The sequence below is a fragment of the Sarcophilus harrisii genome, chromosome 4 (genome assembly GCF_902635505.1).
Source record: "Sarcophilus harrisii chromosome 4, mSarHar1.11, whole genome shotgun sequence".
In the NCBI taxonomy this organism is placed as follows: Eukaryota; Metazoa; Chordata; class Mammalia; order Dasyuromorphia; family Dasyuridae; genus Sarcophilus; species Sarcophilus harrisii.
In genome coordinates this window covers 443,439,295-443,464,363 of record NC_045429.1, presented here as the reverse complement: position 1 = coordinate 443,464,363, position 25,069 = coordinate 443,439,295, and the positions used below count along the sequence as shown (strand labels likewise).

Genomic DNA, 25,069 nt, shown 5'->3' with positions numbered 1-25,069 from the left:
CACAGGCAGTAATTGTCAGGGATGGTATTTGAACCTAGGGCCTCTCCTCTTACATAGAAACACCCTGACTTCTGTCTCTCCACCTGTCCCCTTCCCCTCTCTTTGCTCTTTTCTTCTCACCCTTCTCTCTCTCTATTTTTTCTTCCATTTCCCTTTCTTCTACTCCCTTTTTTCTCTTCTCCTTCCCCTCCTCCTCCCTTTCTCTCTCTTCCTTTTATCCTCTTCCTTCCCTTTATTCTCTTCCTCTTTTCCTACCCTCTCCCCCTCCTCATCTCCTTCCCTTCCTACTCCCCTTCTTCCCCTTTCTCCCTTTCCTTCTCTCCTACTTTTTTTCCCCTCCCCTTTTCTTCTCTTCTTTCTCCATCTCCCTCTCCCATTCGTCTTACCTCTTTCATCCTTATCCCTTCTCCCTCTCCTTCTGTCATGATTAAATAACAACAAACTTCTTGGAAAACCATCCTTCTTAACCTCCACCTGTTAGAATTCCTTGTCACCTTCAAGTGCTACCTTTATGTAGAAACCTTTCCTACTCCCTCAGAATGTTTATGCCTTCCCATCTAAAAATCATCTCATGTCTTGAATTTTATATAAAAGTATACACTTATTCAGTGTTCCCCTGGATAGACATCAAGCTTTTTGTATGTAGAGACCATTTCACTCATGGTTTTATCCCCAGAATCTCCCATAGTATCTGGCATACAGTAGGTACTTAATAAATGCTTGTTGGTTATTTACCTGTGTGATTGCTGTATTCCCCAGTAGAATGTAAGCTCTAGCAGCCATCATTCAGGAGAGAGTCAAGTCTGACCCTATTTGGGGTTTTCTTGGTTTGCCATTATCTTCTCAACTCATTTAACAGATGAAAAAACTGAGGCAGATATGCTGAAGTGACTTTCCCAAAGTCACATGGCTGGTATGTATCTAAGGTGAGATTTGAAATCAGGATTTCCTAACTATTCTCAGCATTTGTGCTACCTCGCTCTCTCAGGGAGGAGAACTTTAATAAATGCTTATTGATAGAAGGTAAGCCCATTGAGAGCAGGGACTTTTTTTGTATCTCCAGCATCTACCATAGTACCTGGTGCATAGTAGGTGCTTAATAAATGCTTATTGATTGATTTTTTTTTACCTGTGCACACGTGTATTTCCCAGTATCATATAAAGTCTAGTACTTATCACTCAGATAGGAAGCCTTTAATAATACTTATTGATATTAGGTGAGGGTAGGGGCTGTTTCATGTACAACATCTGGCACACATCAGACATTTAATAAGTCTTTTGCTTGATTGAATCTGTGTGAGTTGATCACATGCCCTAGGACAGGGGCATTTGGTGCTAGAGTGAGGAGGGGACAGGAAGAGGTTGTGGAAAGGAAGAGGTTGTGGAAAGAACAGGAGAGAAAGAAGAAGGAAGGACTTAAAAGTCAATCCCTATCTTTTGTAAATATACTAGAGTTTTCTTTTTCTAATATATCTCTTTTCACATTTACTTTTTTTCACTCAATAGCATTTTTCTCTAATTACTTGGAAAGATAGTTTTCAATACTCACTTTTGTAAGATTTTAAGTTTCTCTCTCCCTTCTTTCTCTCTCCTTTCCCCAAGACAGCAAGCAATCTGATATGTTACACATGTACAATCATTTAAAAACATTTCCATATTAGTTATGTTTCCACATTATTTTTTACTTGCATTTACAATCCTTCCCATTTTCTCTCTTGCTGAAGATGGTAAATGGAATTACTAGGTAATTGTGAGTACATCCAAGCCCCACGGAACTCAGTTCCATTAAAAGAACTCATTTCCCTTTTCATAAACAGCAGCAGGCTTGGGTGGGCACATGGGCAAAGAGCAAAAGGAAGCAGAGCTTTGCATATGGAGGATATCTTCCTTGCTTATCTTGGAGGAAAAAGGAAAAGAAAGGATTATCAAGTGAAGCTGTATTTGTAAAGTACTTAAAATAGTACCTGGAATATAGTAGGTGCTTAAAATGTTTAATCCCCCCAACCTAGAGATATATAGCATTATCATTTTAAAAAATAACAATTTCCTGTCATCTTTTGTTTTTATGGGTTATCTCTATTTTTCATTGTATTCCTCTCTTCTCTCTTGCCTCCCAGAGAGCCATCCCTTATTATAAAGAATAAATAATGGGGAAAAAAAGTTTGGCAAAAGTAACTAGCATATCAAAAATGTCTGACTTTATACACAGTTTTTCATACTTATACTCACCCACTTTTACTAAGAAGCTGAGCAGAGGATTGTGACTTCATCACCATCGTTATCTTCTTCATCTTCATCATATCTTCATTGTCTTCATCATTATTTTCTTCTTCATCCTCCTCTTCCTCTTCCTCTTTATCATCATCTCAAAACCAAGAAACTTTTTATTCCTTTTTTTACACGATAAGAAAGAAGTATTAATGGATCTGGAGCTTATCTCTAAATCAAGAAAAATAGGGGTTAGTTTGATCTTGCCTCTGATGTATCTTGGATGTGTGACCCTGGGCAAGTCATCTAACTCCTCAGTGTTCTAGGAAATTTTCCAAGACTATATATCACCGGAGAAGGTGTCAATCCACATTGGTGGAAGGAACTTTTCAAATGGGAGTTCTCTAAACCAGTGACATCACAGACCCACTCCAACAACCAAACAAAAATCCAACTAAAGCAAATATGAACTAGGGCTGGGAGGGGGTGAAAAATGGGAAATTATGTGTGAAATGACAGAAAGAGAGGCCATGGAGAGAGGCCCGTCCACCTGCGGCCCCTTCGGAGGATGGCTGCTCTTCTCAGGTCCTACGGGCCCCAAAGGAGTTCCCTGTGACATCAGGACAGCCCAGCTCCCTGCAGTTGCCATACGGTAAATGAAATGATCCCTTCTCACTGCAAACAGGCCAGTCAATAACCATTCTCATCCTCCGGCAGCCGCAGGAGTGGATTTACAGCAGAGTGGTAAGAATAAGACGGAATGATCAATGCATCCCCGGACGGGCTCCTCCAGGAGACACAAATGTATATTGTAACAAAACTTTATTTTCTTCTGAAAATTGCCTGCATGATTAATATGGCCTGACATCACCCAAGATGTTCAGCATAAAAAACAGCCATATTTCTCCCTCTCTCTTGCTTCCTTGCTCACTTTCCATTTTGCTCTCGAATGGGTTCTCCAATATACTTTGCAATTTCACACCTGGGGAAAAAGTATTTGTTAAAAGTGAATGGCCCTGCATTTCCATTCCAATTTATTTCTTCCCTGACTTTCTTACTTGCTGTTGACTAAGGGTAAAATAAAATTGGAAAAAATTTAAGGAAACTTCCATTTGCTGTTTAGACGGAGGAGACAGGATTCCAAAATTCTGGGGATCTGGTACCCAACTATGCCCCCCACCTCCCTGTCTATGATGCCTTTTAGTGAAAGAAGAACTCCAGCCTCAAAGCCCTGTGATTGTCTGAGAGACAATCAGGAAAGAGGCGAGTCCTTCCTTACAGTGTCAGGATCGGCAGGCAGAGAAGTGTGGAACCCAGTTGCCCTAGCCTTGAGTCCCCGTCTTTTACTCTGATGATCTGGTAGCTTCCCAACTGGTCTCCTTGCCTCCAGCCCACCTTCCAAACTAATTTTCCTAAAACCCACATCTCCATTCAGCAAGCTTCAAAGGCTCCTCACTGTCCCTAGACTAAAATATGGACCTCTCTCTTTAGTAAGTAAAGCCCTTCTCAATCTGAATCCAGCCTGGTTTTTAGGTAGATTGCATTTTACTTCCTCTTGAAGCCCCTTTCCTCCAGCCAAAATGGCTCGCTTGCGGTCACCTCCATAAGTAATGGGGCATTCCTTTTTCCCCCTAAATGACTTTGCCAGGTTATCTTTAAATTATTCTCCCTCCAGTTCTTGGCCCGAGGGCTGCCATCTTCATGAGGCCTTTTCTGAATTCCCAAGATGCTAGTACTCCCATGGCCAATGTAAGCATGTGGGACACACATGCATGTAACATGGAGGACATTAGACTGCAAACTCTTCAAGGGCAGGGACTGTCTGTGTTTTTTTTTTTTTTTTTTTTTTTTTTTTTAGTATGAATTGAATTGAGATAGAATTGCATAAAACCATCCATCTTACTCTGTCCTCCAGAGTCACTAGAATCCAGTGGCCAGCAAAAAAGTCAGAATGACTTGCAATGGTCCACGATGCCGTGGATGACTTTGATATCTGGCCAAAGTCTAAGCACCCCACTGTGTCTGCATCAGTCACAATCAGATTCAAGCTCGGTTCCTTTCCTCTGGAGCTGGTGCTCTCTCCCCTCTATCTATGATGAAACATGGAAGATACTCAGAGATATGGAAATACTGGGCCAGAAAGCCCAGCCAAGAAGTTATTGTACCTTTGGTGCAAAGTGGGGATGAGGGACTGTAATGGCGTCCACAGAAACAGGAAGGGAGAGAAGAAAAATTCCAGAGGAGGAACATGCAGGATTTGGAGACTGGTGGCAGGTGGAGGAGTGTGACAGGGAGGACGGCTGGAAGATGGAGGGTCCCAATTTCCAGAGAGGGAGGTCACAAGGGAGACTGGTTTGGGGGTAACAATGACGAAGTTGAGGTTTCAGGGACGAGCAGAGATTCGCGTGGACTAGGAAACGAGTCTGGATCCTGCTGGAGTGAAGTGTTGCAGAACAGAAACAGCTGTAAAGCTGATGATCCATCCCGCTATGACGGGCTTGGTTCCCATTGAGCCCATGGAAGACGGGAGAGTTGAGAAAGCCCTGGTTGAAGAGTTAGAAGTGGGGCATTACCAAGAGTGATTCCCATTTTACAGGAGAGAACCTGAGATGTGTGTGTGTGTGTGTGTGTATACACAGGCAAATCTGTTCTCTCCACTATCTGATCCCATTGCCATTTGTTCTTCAACCAAAGCCCATGGTTGTGTTATTTAGAAACACTAAGCTTAGCATCTTATTCGCAAAACAGCTCCATTCTCCAGGGTGGGTCCTTTCCAAAATCAACTCAGAGGGTTATGAGATAAAGTGGGGGGGGAGGGCTTCAAAAGGGAACATTAAAAAGTTCACTTCCAGGTGAAAATTCAATGATGGGAATTGTTTCTCAAGTAACTGTGGTCTCAAGCCAACCATGAATTCATTGAATGTGTAATGAAATCAGATTTTTCCCCCTCGGATTTCTGGTCTATATGTTTTGGGGAGCTGTGTGTGAGTTTCCTAATACATAGTCACATTCAGTTCATTCCCACAACTTTTGCTGAGAATCAGACTTAGACAAGGGCAGAGGTCAGTGGTTCCTGGCTGTAGAAGACAGAAGGTATCTCAGAGGTGCCTGTTTTATAAAAGCCACTCATTTAACAGATGGGGAAACTGTGGCTTAAACTAAGTTACTTGCCTTAGGTCATTCAATATGAATCAGAGGCAAGATTTACATGCAGATCCCTGACTTTAGTTGGTGTTCTTTCTACCATATTGTTATATCTACAGCTACAGTATCTATCTATCATCTATCTATCTATATCTCTCTCTAAATACACATACCGTATTACACCTGAATTATATATATCCATATATCCATATATATATTCTTTATACTTGTTTATTTCTGTCACCTCTCGATAGATTGCAAGCCCTTTAATAATAGCTAACATCATATCACTTTAACATTTGCAAACTGATTTACAAATATTGTCTCATTTGAGTCTCACAAGAACCTTATGACAGAGGGACTTTACAGATGGGGACACTGAGGCCAAGAGAGATTAAGTGCCTTGCTCATCGGCACATAGCTAGTCAAGTGTATGAGGCAGAATTTAAACCCCTCCTTTCTGACCCCAAGTCAAGCACTCTTATCCACAATGTCGCTGAGCTTCCTCCTGTCACTCAAAAATAGGAAACGTTTCATTTTCTGCATTTGTATCCTCAGCTCCAGCTAAGCCATTTAGTAGATACTTAAAGATGTTTGTTGATTGGTTGATATACATTTATAAGTTGTATCTCTTGGATATCTGGCCAAGCTCTAAGCGTTCCACTGTGTCTGCATCAGCCATGATCAGACTCAAGATCTGTTCCTTTCCTCCCGAGCTGGTGCTCTCTCCCCTCTGTCTATGATGAAACATGGAAGATACTCAGAGATGTGGAAAGGCCGGGCCAGAGTAAACTCCCTGGAAAAACAAGGAGCTGGTTTTTACTTTGACGCTGTATGGCCTAGCTCTTTGCTCAGTGCCTGGCATATAGTAGGTGCTTAATCAATGCTCAATGAGATAGCAGGCACTTAATCAGTGCTCATTGATTGATTGGTTTAGCAGGTGTTTAATAAATGCTCCTTTTGAGTTTGATGTTTGCATCACAAAGAGTCGATCACTTGTGCAGATGTAGCCAGAATCCTTCTAGCGGCTGGTCCCTGGCCCTGTTGCACCTTTATCTTAACTCCGCTTTCCCTTTGGCCTCTTCCCTTCAGGTGTAAGGAGCTGAAATATTCCAAGGACCTGCCCCAGATTTCCATCATCTTTATCTTTGTGAACGAGGCCCTGTCGGTGATCCTGCGGTCGGTCCACAGTGCCGTCAATCACACGCCGGCTCACCTGCTGAAAGAGATCATCCTGGTGGACGACAACAGTGACGAAGGTGAGCGATCTCAGGGAAGCCGGTGGCGTTTTCTGGGAAGGAAGAGGAAAGTGTGGGCCGTGGGCCGGGCGTAAACGTCACTCTTCTTGCTCAGTAGCCAAATGTGTGTGTACACACACACATACACACAAATACACACTAAAATGCATGCAAATGTATATGCAGACACGCATAGCTATATAGCCATGTACACCTGTCTTACACACATACATGTGTGTATATATTTATATATAAACACACATCTATACATACACACATACCTATAGGTACATATGTGTGCATGCAACATACATATACACACATAGATATACATATATGCACATGCATGTATATGTACACCACACACATATACAATAGCATATACACATACCACACATATACATATGTGTATATATACATGTTTGTATATGTATATATGTGCATACATATATATTTGTGTGTGTATATATACAAACAATATATATGTATAATTTATGTGTATATGTATATATATATATATATACACATAGAGACAGCGAGAAAGAGAGAGAGAATTTTTGCAAAGTGCTTTAGCTTCATTTTTCTCTGCTTATCTCTGGAGATGTCCATGGAGTAGGAGCCATCTGAATGGAAGTCATCCCTATTTCTCTGTTCCCCCAGTCCTCTAGGGCTTTTAGGAAGAGAATTTGAATTTCAGGTTTTATATTCAGATTAATTTCCCCTTTGCATGCCACCTGAAACAGATGAAGCTGAGAATTTGCATTTCCTCTTGATTTTCATCTTCCAAGATCCCAAGAAAAAGAGGTCTTGGTAAATGATCACATTCACACTTGCCACTGAAGACTATTTAAAAACTCCTCAAACCCTCAACTCCACCCCCACCCTCTCTCTCTTAGCAGATGGCATCCCCTGCTACTTTACTGAGAAGATCGAGGCCATCCAGGATGATCTTCTTCAGTTCCCATCTGCCTCCCCCAAAACTTATCTGTGTCTCTTCCCATCCCATTCCTGCTTCCTGTCACCCATGAGAATAGGATGGCCCCCATCCTTAACCATGGCCAACCTTTCTACTTGTGTCCTTAATCTCATCATCTCTTATCTCCTCCAGGATCTGGATCCTTTTGTCATTCTCTCTGTTTTTGTCTTTGGTCGCATAACAAATGCACCCATCTCTCTCCTCTCCCAACACCACACCACAGCTCCTCCCCCAGATCCAGCCACAAGAGCAGTTGCCTTATTTTTTCTTCTTCTTCAGGAATCACCCTATGACACAGCCAGTCTCTAGATGTGGAACCAGAAGACCTGACTTAAAATCCTGGCTCTGATTCCTCTCTGAAGTCATGGCTGCATCATTTGCCTTGTGGGACTTGGGTTCAAATCTGCAAAATGGGGAAGTTGGCCTGGATGGCCTCTGAGGTTTCCTTCTGCTCTGTGAGCTTATTCCACACTGTGACTTCTCTGTGTAACCTCCCTTCAGTTTCATCTGCCCTCCCCAGTCCATGCCTTCCTAAAGCACATCCGCCCATGCTTGCGGCTGAAGCTTCCCCACCAGCTCACCCAAGAATGGCTGCTAGTGTCTCCCTCCCTGGAAACCATAGACAGACAGATGGATGGATGGATGGACAGATGAGCAGATAAAGAGATGAATGGATAGACTCATAAGATGATAGACAGCTGAGTAGATAAATAGATGGATGGATAGATAGATGAATAGACAAATATAGATAGAATAAACATTAAATGAAAAGATAGGTGGATAAATAAGTAGACAGATGACAGAGATAACATGCATCCATAGATCTATCTGTGTACACAGACATGAATACATGTATATATTTTACATATATGTGCGTATACACCACATATATATAGACACATCACATGTGATCTCATGTGTAATGTCATGCTATCATTTGTCATACACATGTATAATCTGTATCTACAGAGTGAATATAAGATAGTTTCAGGTAAGGGAGACAGGCAGGGAAAAACCTTGTGCATCCATTTATTTTATAGACATATACATATATTTACATACTGTCTACCTGTTGCCTCTCCCTATAGAATAGAAGCTCTTTAGGGTAGAGATTCTTTCATTTTTTGTTTTGAATCCCCCATGGCTAACACAATGTTTACAAAGTAGGTGCTTAATAAATGTTCATTGACTGATGAGTTGGTTGTTTAAGACATCACTTGTCCTAGGCTTTAAAGGAGGTTAGGGATTCGGGTTGAGTTATAGTGTTGCAGGCAGCTTGCTGATTGCCACAAAGTTACTAAAAGCCACTGGTGGTATTTGATCATAGGCCTGCATGACTCCAAGCCATTATTCCATAGATATATTATATATATATATATATGTATATGTATGTATATGTATATGTATATGTATGTAGATGTATAGATGTACACACACACATATATATGTGTGTGTGTGTATATATATATATATATATATATATATATATAGAGAGAGAGAGAGAGAGAGAGAGAGAGAGTCTAATTGCTGTGTGCTGAATTGAATCCACACAGCATAAATCCAAATTCTCTTTCCCCCAGCCACCAGGGGGAAACTTATTCTTGGGTAGGAGAAAAACAGATTTGCAGTTTTTTTTTTGAGAACAACTGTGTAAGCAAAGAGGGCTTAAGGCAATTTTCCAAACCTGGTAAAGGGAACCTTTTTCAGCATCTCGGAGGGATGGTAATAAAGTGTCAGTGTTATGCGTAGCGTGTGGTGGCTCCTATTAAAGATGTTCATTCTGTTGGCTTGTCTCCCATAAAGTTTTACCGTCCCTCCTGGATAAAGACCCCCCCGCCCCTGGCCTAAGACATAAAAGAAGGCTTGGGTGTATTGCTTTTTTATGAGCAATGGCACTCCACCTGCTTCATCTCTGCATTGGGGGGATACCCTCCCTCTTAAACCTAGCTCCAAGGTCTGGAGAAAGCTTTGGAAGGGCCTGGGACAGCGCCAATAATCCCATTAAAAAAGGCGCACTGTCTTGTACCAGCAATAGCAGCCAGCTCCTCGGAAACCCAAGCTGAGTGTTTCCATATTTCATCAGCCTCAAAGATGCCAGACTCTTGTCTTCCCCCATCCCCTCTCCGGCATATGAATTGACTGATCAATATTGATTAAGGCCCTGAGTGCACATGTGATGGACTAATCCGAGAACGGACAGAACCCAGTCATTCAAGTGGCTGATGAGTTAGCTCATGAAATGTCCATATCCCTGGTTTCCCCTCAATTCCTTCCTATAATAATAATAATTAAAAATAAAAATATAATAATATAATTATAATAGCTAGAATCTGCATTGTAGTGAAGAGTTTGCAAAGCACCATTACATGTTACCTTGTTGTTCCAGCAACTCAGGAGTATGGGAGCTAACACTATGCCCAACTTGTAGCTGAGTAAACTGGGCAATAGAGTCTTTGTCTAGAGAGTGTCTGGGGGAGAATCTGAACTCAACTCATTCTGATTCCAGTTCCACACTGCCCCCCTGTCTCTTTTTTCTTCCTTTTGGTCTTTTCATTGCTTGTTTGGGGTGTCAGGGTTCAAAGATAGAAAGCCAAGACGTCATCTGGAAACCTGATATTTTGAGCAGAAGGTTAAACCCTCTTGTGTTCAAAAAGACTTCTGTAAAGGACCCCCTTTCCTCCTCTTCTCACCACCCACCACTTCCTGCTCTACTCCCTTTCTTTGCCCCTTTCTCCTGGTTTATAATTGCAGAGACACAGGGAGGCTTGTGTTTCTGGGTGATAACATTCGCTTTTGATTGGTGGAGTCCCAGGTGAAGTAGCCCAAGGTTCACCTTGTTATCTTACTGTTCCACAATTTAATAGTTTTGTTCATTTGAGCATTGCCTGCTTTCCCTCCTGATTGTACAAGAACCTTCATAATCAGTAGCCATACCTGTTTGGACCAGTTACCAATAAAAACTATCTGCTAACAGATTCTTCAGGAGAGCAAACTATATGTTGGGATGCATCTGAGTGCTGACAAATCATGGTTCTAGTACAGAATGAACCCCAACAGCTTAGGTTACTTGCTTCTACCACTGGACTCCACATTTTCTTTTACCTGTGGGCTGCTCTAGCCCACGAGGAGTACTTGTCAAGACTCAAAGGGTGTCGAGGCATTCAGAGAAGAAGAATGGGGAAAAAAGAGGCCTCAACACTTCACTAAGCAAAAGTTTGATTGTCTGGATATTCATTTAGTTTTCATGGCTCCTTATACTGGACTTTAGTTAATTTGATCATCAATCAACAATAGATGAATGAAAAAGCATTTATTAATAATAAGTAGCACTTATAGAATACTTAAAGTTTTGCAAAGTGCTTTCATTTGATTCTCCCCAAAATCTGTGAGGTCAATGCTTTTATTATAGCCACTGACAGATGAGGATGCTAACTGAGGCCCAGGGAGCCTGGGACTTGCCCAGAATCATACAACTAGTGAGTGTCTGGGCCAGATTAAAATATGGGTTTTCCTGGATCTATGTAGAGCATTGTATCCACTCTACTACCTTGCTACCTTGATATGGCAAGCGCTGTGATAGGCTCTGATTTAGAAATAAGAAACTAGTTAGTCCTGGCCCTCAAAGAGTTGATTCTCTAGTTGTGGGGAGGGGAGGAGCAGAATTATAGTATATTAAAGTAAATAGTCTATTCATTACCTTCTTCCTTTGATGCAGGTATTAAAAATGTGTGTGTGTGTGTTTTTCTTTTTTGGAGAGTTGTGGGGCAGAGGAATTTGTTTTAGGCCAAACCTAACTTGAGCCAATCTAGTGATTCAGGCTTGGGGTTTGAATGGATTGAAAATTTTATGACTTTCTGCTAATTAGGAATAAAAAGGATATAATTTCTCAGGTTAAAGTGGGCATCTTTTCTCTGTCTCGGTTATGCTGATTCAGAAATGTTTTCCCAAAGGGCAGAGAGAACTTGTCTAACTCAAGGTTTTTGTTTTTTATTTTTGTTTCCTAGTTGTTTGTTGATCTGCTAAAGCCTGTGGGCCCCTTCTTAGATTTTTTTTAAATCATAATTGAGGAAAATTGCAAATTTCTATTAGAGGTTACTGAAAATAACTTCATTTTTTCCTATCCAATTTCACCCCCTGAAATCTGTCCACAGATTCCTTGAGGAGTAAGGAGGGATGGGTGGAGATCTGTGGGCTCCAAGTTAAGGGTCTGTGCTCTAAACCTCCACTAGAATCTGTAAGCTAGCTCTTTTTTTGCTTCAGTTAAGAAAGTCAAGCCAATGATGATACTCAAAACATCTTCCTGACTCCTTCCATAGAAGAGGTGTTCTTCTGACTTCAGAATACATCTTTGAAAACCTGACTGAGAGATTACAGAATCTCAGAGATGGCATCGGGGGCCCTTATTCCAATTGGGACTAGCTTGAGCATCCTTTCTTTAATATTCCTGCCAGATGGCTATGTAGTCTCTGTATGGATGTTTTCTGTAAGGGAAATCCCACTCTCTTTCAAGGCTGTCCATTCTCCTATGGGAGAATTTTAAATATTTTAAAATAGGGGGCCAGTTCACTGTCCCTCAGACTGTTGGGGGGCCGGACTATAGTAAAAAGAGAAACTTTGTTTTGTGGGCCTTTAAATAAAGAAACTTCATAGCCCTGGGGGAGGGGGTAATCGTCCTCAGCTGCCGCATCTGGCCGTGGCCGTAGTTTGAGGACCCTTGAAATGGTTAAGGAATTTTTCTGAGAAAATCTGTCTTTATAAACTCCCACTCATTGCTCCTTCTTGTGTCCACTGGAACTGAGAGAGATGGGCATTTGGCATCCAAATGGATGAATCCACATTTTTGGCAGATCCTGTACTTTAAGTTCATCATCATCATTGTTATTATCATCATCATCACCATTATCAGCAACAAGAGCAAGGATTTATACAATGCTGAAGGTATAATGTTGAAAGTATGCAAAACATTTTACAATTATTATCTCCTATATAATATTTACAAATATTATATTATTTAAAATATCTCACCTTCACAACTACTTTAGGAAGTAAGTACTGTTATCCCCATTTTACAGAGAAGGAAACTCAGGCAAAAATATTAAATAGCTTGCCCAAGGTCAAAAAAATCAATCAATCAATGGATATTTATTAGGTGCCTTCTATGTGCTAGTCTAGGGAAACAAAAAGATGCAAAAGATATCTTCCCCAAAGCAAACTATATTCAGGAGAAGCAAGAAATAATTAGCAGAAGGAAGGCACTAGAATTAAGGGGGATTGAGGAAGACTTTCAGTAAAAGATGGAATTTTACTTGACACTTAAAGAAATCTTGTAAGTGAGATAGGATTTGAACTCAGGTCTTCCTGGTTCTTTCTTTAGTACTTTATCTACACTGCCAACTTGGTGCCTCATGAAAATTGATTGAAGAATTGGGGATGACTGGAATAGTAACAACTGGGAAGGGAAGTTTAAAGGGATTTTCTGGGCAAGACTTATTCTTCTTGGGTCCTCAGGGGAGATCATGGAGGAGTGAATAAGTGGAAGTTGTAGAAAGTCATGAGATTAGGAAAAATCTAACAATTAGAGGGGAGACAGTGAAGTTCGGTAGATAGAGCACTGGGTCTGGAGTCAGGACACCTCAATTCAAATCTGGCTTCAGACACTTACTAGCTGTGTGACCCTGAGTAAGTCACTTCACTCTGTTTGCCTCAGTTTATTTATCTATCAAATGAGTTGGAAAAAGAAATAGCAAGCCATTACAGTGTCTTTGTCAAGAAAAACCCCAAATGGGGTCACAAAGAATCAATACAACTGAAATGATTGAACATTGACAAACACTTTGATTGCTTCAAAAGTACAGTGAACACTGTATATTATTTATTATTATAAACTATAGTGGGAGATGGTGGGTTCCCCCTTGCTGGAAATCTTTAAGTAAAAACTGGAAAACTTATTGGTAAGTATATTGTATCAATCAGCCTATCAACAAACATTCACCATGGTGTCTGGCATATAATAAGTGCTTAATTATAATTGCTGATTGGTTGATATTCTGTCAGGTGACATGACATGAGGAACCTGGACTGGGTAATCCCTGAGCTCTATATTTATGATACTATAATAATATTATACATCAAAATATAATATTACCATATAATATATGAATATATAACTATATTAATACTATTAATATATTCATTATACATTATGTGTATATACATATATATGAGATAATAGAAAGAAAAATTTAGTAAAAGCTAGTATTTATATAGAGATTTAAGGTTTCCAAAGCATTTTATATATGCATCTCATTTTATCCTTACAACAACTTTGGGAAGTAGGTGCTGGTGTTATCCCCATTTTACAGATGAAGGAATTGAGACACAAAGAATTTAAAAGATTTCTTCAGGAACATACAAGCTAGTAAGTATCTTAAGCAGCATTTGAATTCAGGTCCTGCTAATTCTAAGCCTCATAGTTTATCTACTATATCTTGGGGGCATCTGGAAAGGCCTTCTACAGGAGTTGACATTTGACATTGAGAAGAGTATTTTCATCCAAGTACAGGTTTTTCTAAGTGACTGGGGGGTCCCTTCCACCTCCAAAATCCTGTAACTTTAGCTCCAGGTTGTCTCACCCCTACCTCCTCCAATATCCCTTCTGTGGCGTACCTGTGGCGTACCTTGGCCAGGACCATCTGGCTTTTACTTGGACCCCTACAGTGCGGGAAGCCCCCTCTCTCCCATGCCAGCCCATTCTACTTTGGGGTGGCTCTCAAAGTTCCAGAATTTCAGGCCTTTCTTTGTCTCATTCACCCCCCACTCCCCGTTCCTCCTTAAGAAGCCAAGGGGGCTTGCAATAAAGCACTGCCATTGTTCTCTAGGGGCGGATTCTGTGCAGGTAGTCGTGGTATGTGGAGCACCAGGTCCTACCGAAGCTTTCTGTGTTTCTTCAGTCAGCACCCCAAGGAAATAATTAGCACTTAATCAAGTATATCATGGACTCCACCAGTCAACTAGAAACCTGGGAACACCAGCGAGGTTTAATGTTTGGGTTAGATCTCTGAGTTAAGTTCACATACACACATAGATACTTAGACACATTCTCTCTCACATATACAGACACATACACATATTCCCTCCCTCCATCTCTCTCCCTCTCTCTCTCTCTCTCTCTCACACACACACACACACACACATACACTTACACACACACACATTCTCTCTCACATATACAGACACATACACATATTCCCTCCCTCTCTCTCTCTCTCTCTCTCTCTCTCTCTCTCTCTCTCTCTCACACACACACACACATACACTTACACACACACACATTCTCTCTCACATATACACAGATACATACACATGCTCTCTCTGTGTCACACACACACACACAGAATTTCCTCTTCTATGAGTATTGCAATAAATTGGTGTGTGCTTATTTATAGCCCAAAGCTGACTTTCAGAACACTTTTAATTATAGTTTTTGTTACTTTTCCCCTATGTGGGACCCCTCCTTATAAGCCCTCCAGAGCTGCATGACAGATAGTGAACTCTGTCTCTCTCATCTATATAAACCCTTTTATAAGAATCATATTTTCTCTTACCTGCAAGAAGAGAGGATGATGGAATAAAAGCTAGAAGGGCCTTTGAAATTATCTAATGAGCCCCTTCTTTTAGTTTTACAGACCAGGAACCTGAAGTCCAGTAAGGTTGTAATTTAGTCAAATTCATATTAGCAGAGCTGGGGTTTGAACTCAGGACATCTTATTCTAAAGCAGCCATTCTTTTGATGTCACCACATGGCTTTTTTAGGTCATGTTTGTGTAAGGCTGGTTCTGCTAGTGAGGGGAGCAAAGAGATGCCCTTAAACCAGTGCTCTCTGATCACTGGGGGCTCCCCATATGACACCAGCTAACAAATCGATGGGCTTATGTCTCCAGGCCCCTGAGAAAGCCCCTGGAGCAGCCTGGCATTTCTCCCCTAATGGGCAGATAGGTGGTTCAAAAAGACTAGATAAAGCCGTGGCTGGCACTAAGATTACTTTGTATTTATTTTTTGTCTCAATAGCTCTGGCACCTGTTATTGCTTAGAAACTGCCTTGCAATCATTGAGCTATGAGAATCAATGTTCTTATAAATAATAAATATAAAGAGAAAGAGCCTATGTAGACCCTTCCACCATGGTCCATATGTAGATTCACTCCCAAGGGATGAATCCCCCAGACTATGAGATGGAGCTGATAACTCCTATGAGCCTCTCAGCCATGGGCCATTCTTTAGACTCAGTCCTAGGGAACAAGCCCTCCATACTGAGATGGAGCTAGGAGCTCCTATGGCTGTCTCAGCCCTTAGACTCAGTCCCAAGGAATGAGCCCACCAGACTGAGATGGAGCCAGGAGCTCTTGTGGGCCTCTCAGCCATGGGCCATCCCTTTGGCTCACTCCCATGACATGGTGGGAAGGAGCCAGCATCTCCTGTGGGTCCCTCAGACCCTCACAAAGGCTCATTCAAGAGGAATGAGCTCATCCAGTGTGAAAGAAAGCTGGGATTTGGGGAGTTTTCTTTTTCAAGCAGTTGGAATTCTCCAGCTGCTTCCAGGTAGGACAGTGTTATCCTGAGGTTGGGAGTAACTATCTGTATAACTTAAAGAGAATGAAGTCAGAATTTTAAAAAGTGGTTAGAAACATAGAGGTGGCTCCTGAAGCAAGCCCTTCCTGCTTCAGGCTAAACATCTTACCTTCTATTTTATGTACCTAATCATTAACATTTTAAATAATGAATCATAATAATTAATAATTATTACTCTTAGAATTACAATAAAGAAAATGTCTAAGCAGGAGGCCCTCATAATTTTCTTCTTTCTCTTTCTAGTTTTCCGTTGTGCTGATTCTGCTCTCACCGTGGAGCTGATTTTAAAAGATTTTCTCTCCTAGTGTCCTCCCCTTTTGATTGTCTTTCTTTATTGAATCCCTGGTTCTCCCCACTTTGGACATTAGCTCCCTTCTTTGTGCCAGCTGCAGCACCCCTTTACTCCACCAAGCTGGACGGGCCCCAGATATCAAGTCCACCTGTCTCCTGCATCATTTCATCATCTGCTCATGTCATCCCCTCCTATAGAATGTCATTCCTGGAGGGTGTGCAGCATCTGTCTGCCTGCCACAAAGAGGATACTCTTTGCTTAGGGCAGGGCTTGTGAGAAATGGGCTTGTGAGAAATGCTTTTGGATGGATTGATGAAACATTGTCACATGGTTGATTTATTCCTTCTGTTGCTGCAGAAATGTCAGAGCCAAAAAAAATAAAACCTCCATGAGTCTGGAGTTGGGTTACTTTGGGGGTTCTGAGATGATCTTAGTATTTTGTTTTTTCTGCATAGAAGAGTTATTGATCTTAGTGGACCCCTGGCTGGAGAGACTGTCACTCTTGGCTCAAATTGATGGAATCCAAAAGTAGGAGTGGGAGTGTAGGGACGGGGGGGGGGGGGGGGGGGGAATCTCCAAATCCAGGCATCCAATTCTCCTTCCCAATCTACCATTCCACTTCAACCATATGCAATCCCTCAATTTGGGGGGTCTCATTATTTGGGTATAAAAATTTATTTTATATGACTCATGGCTGAAACTCACCTGGCCATTTACCCATTGCTTGAACCTATCAGGGACTTTCTTACATCTCTGCCTTTTTGTCAATCATTTCTTTGCATGGAACAACCTCCTCCTTCTCATGTTTATTGACTCATTGATCTAGAACTGGTAGAGACCCCGGAGGCCATACGATCTCCCTTTTTCTCCCCCATTTTAAGATGAGGAAACTGAGCTCCAAGGTCACAAAGGGCAGTAAATGACTGAGGTAACTCATGAACCATGGTGCTTCTGACTCCCAAACAGTGAATTTCCAAGAGAAGGCCTTGTTTTTCCCTGGTACTCAAGTACAAGAAATCATTCACTAATTTTTTTTCATGTTGTTACTCAACTGTCTAAGGCTGATTGAATCTGTTAGGTGTGATAAGGGTTCCTTAAATAAGTGTGAAATTTCAGACCTTTTGGTGACAAGGCTGAGAAAGCGGAGCCCAGCAAACTCAAAGCACCTGCATGATTTCAGTCCCTGGGGAACCAAAAGCTATTTAACTAAAAAAATAAATAAATTACTGGTGGGATTTTATAAATTTTCTTTTTTATAGGTGCTCATGACAGGCCTTTAATAAAGACTGTCCAGATGCATCTGGACTGTGAACCTTCCCTTCCATTTCCTCTTGGGCAAATCTTCCCACTCCCAGCAGGACCCAGACCCTTCATGATCTCCCTCCATCCCCATCTGGGCCTGCCCTCTCTGACAGCATTTCATGCTCCGTATTGTCTTTCCTGCTTCTCCCTTATCAATAGTTACCTGTCCTATGCCCTGTGTCAACAGGGTCCTGCCAGGGGATTAAAGGGAATCTGCTCAGCTAATTCATGCTGGCATGTTAGCGGGTGCTAATGGTGTTATCCTACCCTCGGAAACGATTTACACTTCAACAGGGAACTTGAAAGCCTTAACTCAAAGAAGTGACAAATGCTGATAATTTCTAACATCACTCTGAGCTGGTGGGGAAGAAGAATCTTAGGGACAGGCAGATCTTTTGAGATTTCTTAAATTATATGTAAAAATGGATGTATTTCTCTGTCACATTTTTATCCATCTATCTATCTATCCCTCCATCTATTCATCTATCAATTCATCCATCCATCCATCTATTTATCTATCTCTCTGTCTATTTTATGTATATGTTTTATATGTATAGATACATATATTTAGCATACAAACACACATATACATTCAGACAATGCACATATGTACATATATACAACATGTATCTGTAGAGATCTACATCTCTCTATCTCTATCTCTATATGTGTGTGTTCCAAAAGTCTTAGTGTAGTTTAAGCTATCAAAGACTTTTGTGATGACCGCGTATTTTAAAATCAGCCGGAATCAGGAATTCAGGTTAAGGGAAAATCTTCGATCTTTATTCTTTATGGAGGTGAAGGGGGGTGGCGATAGCAATGTGAACAGCCACAACAGGAACCCAGCCAACAGTCTCTCTCCTCCTCTCTTCCTGCCCCTCTGCCTCCACCCACCAAAATCGTCCCTATGTCATTTCCTATACAACACATCAGGATTTGCACAAAGAGTGGGCAGGACCCTTATTTCTCCAAGTATATATATTAATAGATTATGGTCCAATTACTATTTAGCCTCACGTGCTTGGGACCTCAGTGCATCAACTCGAGCTTCAGCCCATTACAATTTTGGGGGACATACTTGTGTTTCTGTGTATCACACAGGTATACATGTATGCTCACATGTGTTTATATATACATACATGCACATATGTTTGCTAGCATTTATAAAGCTCTTTCAAGTGTGCAAAGAGGTTTATAGATATTATTTAATTTTATCCTGACAATAACCCCGAAGGGCAGATGCTATTATCATTTCTCAACTTCAAGCCCTCGAATGTAATATACATACATACATTCGAGGGCTTGAAGTTGAGAAGCTTAAAGCTTCATTAACATTCTTGGGATATCTATTATATTAATATTATAGTATTAATTATTATTATTATATTATTATCATAATATATTTATAATATTATTATATTAATTTATTATATTAATATAATAGATATCCCAAGAATGTTAATGAAGCTTTAAGCTTTAATGACTTAAAAGACTTTGGGGACCCCCTGCATGCAAACACATGCACACATACACATAATATACATATGTACACAGAGAAGTATCATGGAAGCATAGATAAGAAATTGACCTCAGTGGTCAATCTAGATTCAAGTCCTGCCAATGATATGTAGATATAGTGCCAATGATATGTGTGTATATGTGTGTGTGTGTGTGTGTGTGTATATATTTCTCTGTGTGTGTATACATATACACACACATAAATACATACCATTGGCACTATATATATATATATATATATATATATATATATATTATATACACATTATTGGCAGGACTAATATATATAAATATATATGTATGTGTGTGTGTGTATATATATATATATATATACACACACACACACACTATAATATATAATAGCTATGTGATCTTGCTCAAGCCTCCTCTCAGCACCTCGTACAGTCCTAAGATTCTAAGTTATAGAGGAAGGATTGATCTGCCTGAGTGTGTGTGTGTGTGTGTGAATTTCCTCTCTGGAAGTTTTATATACCAATGAAATCACAGGTCTGATTCAATGATCATAATAATATTCAATAATAATAACATTAATGGTGAATTTAGATCGCCTTCTCACCAAGAATACTTGACAGTTAGGGAGTTACCAAGCCAGCTCATTTTCTGCCCAGGGCAGGCTGCCCACTTTCTCCTCCAAATCTGATAACAGAGGTCCACTTGATTAATCTTTCAAACCCAGGGAATCTTTGGAGAATTGATATGGCCGTGTTTAACCTTATTGCTTCCAGGATAAGGAGCTCCCCAGACCCTCCTAGAGCTGCTTGGAGGTGGGGGCTACCAGGAGATGAAGCTTCAGATAGAGACTGAGCAGCCACTCGTCTGGGATGTGGAAAAGCAGATTCTGGTTCAGGCTTTATGAGGAGATGGCTTTGGGAGTCCCTTCCCACACTGAGATTCTGTTCTCCTGGGAAACAGGAAGAAGGCACATTTATTACGCATAGAGGACTAAAGCAATTGGGGCTTATATGAGAGAACTCCAGTCTCCCAGCCTTGTTCTCCTTTCATAGATGTCCAAGTTGTTCAAAGCTCTGCTCATGTGTCGCCTCCTGAACGAGCCTCTTCCCGGTCCTGGCAGTGGCTCATACATCCCTCTCCCCAAATAACTAGTATAAGAGTGGGTTCTGAATGCCTTCCATTTGCCTTGGGTGTCCCCCCAACTAGGGGAGAATCTTTTTAATTGAACCCAAACAATCAGAATTGAGTGTGAGCAGAGACTATAAAGTAAATGTATTGATTGACTGATGATTATTTGAATCAGTCAAAAACCATAGAATAAGGTTGACTTATACAAAGCAAAGGGAGACAGGCTGGGGAATGTCATGGATGAAGAACAACCAGAAGGCCATTTTGGCTGGACCATGGAAGCAGAGATCCATCATTCCAGCCTCTGGAACTAAAATCAAATCTGGCCTCCAGTGCTTGTTAGCTGTGTGATGTTGGATGAGTCATTTCAGCTTCCTTATCTGTAAAATGGGGATAATAATAGCACCTCCCTCCCAGGTTAGTGTGAGAATGAAAATGAGATTATTTTAAATAATCTCATATAAATAAATACATTTTAAATTTAAAAAATGAGATTATTTTGCAAAATCCTATATTGTTAGCTATTTTATTAGTTATTTTATTTAATTACTTTATCAGTTATTATTATTATTAATTGTTTGCCCCAGGATATGACTAGAAACCGATAGGAAAGGTAGCTAGAAAGGAAAGCCATTCACTTAGAATCAGAGATTTATATAAAAACTATTGGGTGCTAGTCATAAGTAGGTATACACATACATGTGCATATATGTATGTATGTATTTACACACATATATGTATGTGTGTATAGAGAAGGGAGAGGGAGGAGAGGGAGGGAAGGAGATAAGTAGGAAGAGAGGAGAAAGAGAGAGAATGAGGGAGAATATGTAATCAGTGTTAGAAAATAATGAGCAGGCAGATTTCAGAAAAGCCTGTAAAGACTTAATATGAACTGATACTGAGTGAAGTGAGCAGAGTCAGGAGAACATTGTACACAATAACAGCACCATTTTGCAATGATCAACTATGATGGACTTTGCTCTTTTGGGCAATAACAGTGAACTAATATAATCTCAATAGACTTTTGATGGAAGATACCATCTACATACAAAGAGAAAACTATAGAGACTGAATAAAGATCAAAGAATATTATTTTCACCTCTTTTTTTTTTGTTCTGATTTTTTCACATCATGATTAGTCTTTAAAATGATTGTATGTGTATAATCTATATTAGATTGCTCACTGTCTTGGGGAGAAGCAAGAAGGAAGGGAGAAAAAATATGGAACTCAAAATTTTTACGAAAATAAATGTTGAAAACTATCTTTACATGTAATTGGAAAAAATAAAATACTATTAAGTGGGAGGGGAAGTGTTTGTTAAATGAGACTGAGTGTGGAGATTTGGCAGCATCTTACCTTCTTTTTTATGGCTGACAAAAATATTAAATGACCTATCTCCATTTTCCTGTCCACTGCTGGAAATTTGAAAATAATAAAAAGCAGATCCAGTGAGGACCCTTCCATCTCCCTCTGCCTGGGTCTTGTGTCTCATCATCAGGATGGTGATGGAAGCTCAGGAGGAGTCGCCCGCCCCTGTACATCATAGGGTTCAGAAGTTAAGGAGGGTCACTGGTCAGAGCACAGCTGGCATATTGTGTTCACTTCTACTCAGCACATTTTATGGAAGGCCATTTATTAGCAATGGACAAGATGAATTTCCATTGGAAATTTACAGTTACGAGTTTCCAGAGTATGCATTGTATGTGAGGCAAAAATACAGATACAAAAATACAGTTGGCAACAATAACCTTCAGATACAAATGGATGGTAAACTACAGTTTCCCGAAGAATCATAAGCGTTTTATACAATTGTCTGGCTTCTTTTTTTAGGCAAATTGTTTTCTTGATGGCAACTAAATGAATGGATACAAAACAAGAGGGAACTGTTTCTAGATTGTACCGAAATGTTGGGTTTTTCTTCTAGTAAACATGATTTTTTTTTTTTTTTATAAAGGGGAGAATCGATAGTAATGTGTTGCAGTGTAGTATCATAAATGTAGAGCCAGTCTCAGAGCCAAAAAGATTTGGATTCAAATTCTGCTTCTAACCATAAGCAAGTCACTTAAATTCTCCGTGTTCTTGGTGACTCTCCAAGGCTCTTAAATCACTGATTTAAGAAGGGACTGACCTGCGAGGGTATAAGGAGCTTCCTCATCTGGGAATTCCCTCCATCAATGGAATCACAGGTCTAGACCCTATCCTTTTATTTGCCTGAGATTATCCCCAGGAAGGCAACCAGGATAATGAAGGGCCCTGGTTCAATTGGGAGGGAGTGGAAATAAGAATAAATAGATAGAAATCACAAAAATGTAAATGTAGGTTTGAAGCAAGGAAAACTATTCTAACAATTAGAACTATCTCAAAACTTTACCCAAAGCTGGCAACATCAGCGCTGTAGTGGGTTGCTGGTCTTCAAGCAAAAGCCATTGTGAGAATAGTTGATTTCTTTTATACACAGATTAGACTCGGTGGTTTCTGAGACCTTCCCAGCTCTAAGATTCCAAATCCCAGAAGCCTTTGCAACAAAGAAAGAAGGAATATCCCTGAGGGAGAATGCAAAGGGACCAATACAGCATGAGAAAATCCACACTAAAGGGAAAGGACAACAGATTAAAGAATGGAAATGTGAGAATCTGAGGAGTAGATGGGGATTAAACAACCGGTGATAAATGTGGAAAATGGTGATAAATGTGGAAAACGGAATTGTCATCTTAATTCCTCCCCCTTTTTGTTTCTGTCTAGAGATGGGAAGTTTAAAAAGGCATATAGACAGAAGACATTTCCCATTTCTGGGAGCACGTAATTAAGTGTCAATGCCTGTGCTTGCATTCCTGGATAGGCCTGTAGGGTGGAAACTCGTTCCTCCAATACTTAGGGCAGTTCATTTGCAACTTGCCCTCTTCGAGAGGGACCTAGGGGCCCTGAGAGGTTAATTGCCTCATTTACCATCACATAGCTTGCGTGTATCAGAGGCCAACCTGGAATCCAGGTCTTGCTGACCCTCAGGCCTGACTACTGTCAATTGCATCATGCTGCCTCACTGATATTTTCAGAAAGATGTCACTGACTTATATGATGAACCAGCAGAAAAAGAAATTGGGAGAGCACTGAGCCTGCCACAGTTTAAAGTTTCTAATGTGGGCTTTGCTTTCCTCAGGACTTTATTTAGAAAGGCACAAGAGTGCCTGAGGCAGAACAGAGCTGTGGAGACACAGGAAAGAATTTACTAATTTCGATGAAAGTCAATTTTTATAATTATACTCATTTCTTTGTCATTAGTTTTCTGGCTCTCTCTGTGCCAGGGATTCCTGATCTTGTCAAATAATTTGGTTCTAGGATATCCTGGAAAAATGACATTCGGGGGCATAAAGTATTTCTGAAACTCTATGGAAGAATGTAAATGAGCTATTCCTGACCTAAATACAGGCTTTCTTGGTTTCATGCCTATAGTCACCCATTTAGATGGCACTATGTTGAGAGGTTAGTTGAATTATGTGCTTTGATGCTTATGTTGTCTACTAATGACACTGTTGAGTAAAGGACAATGCAGAACAAAATCAGCACTCATTTAGGGTGATTGCAATTAAGATGGGGCCCTAATTTATGGGGTGAGAGCATTCATCAGGAATGCTTTGATCTAGATCCTGAGAAGACCACAGATGGTCCCCTTGATGAGAAATACTTACTCATCAAGGATGAATAGCAAGATGATGATTAAGAAACATTGGAATTAGTATGGATAGTAGCTGTCCATGTATTAAGTAAAAATTCATATAAACCCTTTATTTTTAATTTTTTTAAATGAACAAAACTAAACATTCTTTCTTTCCCATCTCTTCCTTCCTCATAGTAAAATAAAGACAAAAACTAAAACCCCATAAGTAACATGTGTTGGCACGCAAAACAAATTCCTACATTGTGTTAAAAAATGGTCTTACTCTGCAACTTGAGTCCATCACCTCTTTGTCCTGAAAGGGCAACATGCTTCATTATTAGTCCTCACCGTCATGCTTGGTGATTGGGATAACCCAAATTTTTAAGTCATTCAAAATTTTTTGTCTTTACAATGATGTTGTTTTTGTTTGAAATATTCTGCTGGTCCTGTTCGACTTTATGCTGTATCAGTTCACACAAGCCTTTCTCTAAAACCATGTCTTTTACTATTTCTTTGGACATAGAAGTATTCTATTACATTCATTTACCATATAATTTGCATATCCATTACCCAGTTGATGGATACTCCTTTAATTTTCATTTCCTTGGGACACAAGAAGAGAGGCCCAAAACATTTTTGTACAAATGAGTCGTTGCCTCTTTCTCTGAGAGTGTCAACCTCTTGTATTATTGCTGTATCAAAGCACCTTTAATAGCTACTAAGACACAATTCTAAATTAAAACTTAAATGTATATTTAAAAAAATATTTTTTTGGGAAGGAAGCATTGAATTAAGAAATTAAGCACCCTGAAATTCTAATTAATGGCAGAATTTGAAGAGTATACATAAGACTCAGGCTGTCTTTCCAGATCACCCCCTCAGCCCCACCATCTGTGTATAATTAGTATAATGAATGATTCAATAGCCTTGTCAATTCAAGTTCTGAGGGCATCTCATTATCCTTTCCATTACTGAGTCCATCCATCCATAGGGCAAGAAATATAATG

General features: G+C 40.2%; 1 protein-coding gene across 2 annotated transcripts in view; it reads left to right on the top strand.

Annotated features, from left to right (window-relative positions):
* Positions 1-25,069, top strand: part of GALNT17 (polypeptide N-acetylgalactosaminyltransferase 17) — a 419,991-nt gene that overhangs the window by 186,376 nt on the left and 208,546 nt on the right. For both annotated transcript variants that reach the window (XM_031967901.1, XM_031967902.1), the window contains exon 3: positions 6,445-6,611. In XM_031967901.1, the coding sequence (XP_031823761.1) occupies positions 6,445-6,611 (167 nt within the window). The remainder of the gene's footprint in view (positions 1-6,444; positions 6,612-25,069) is intronic.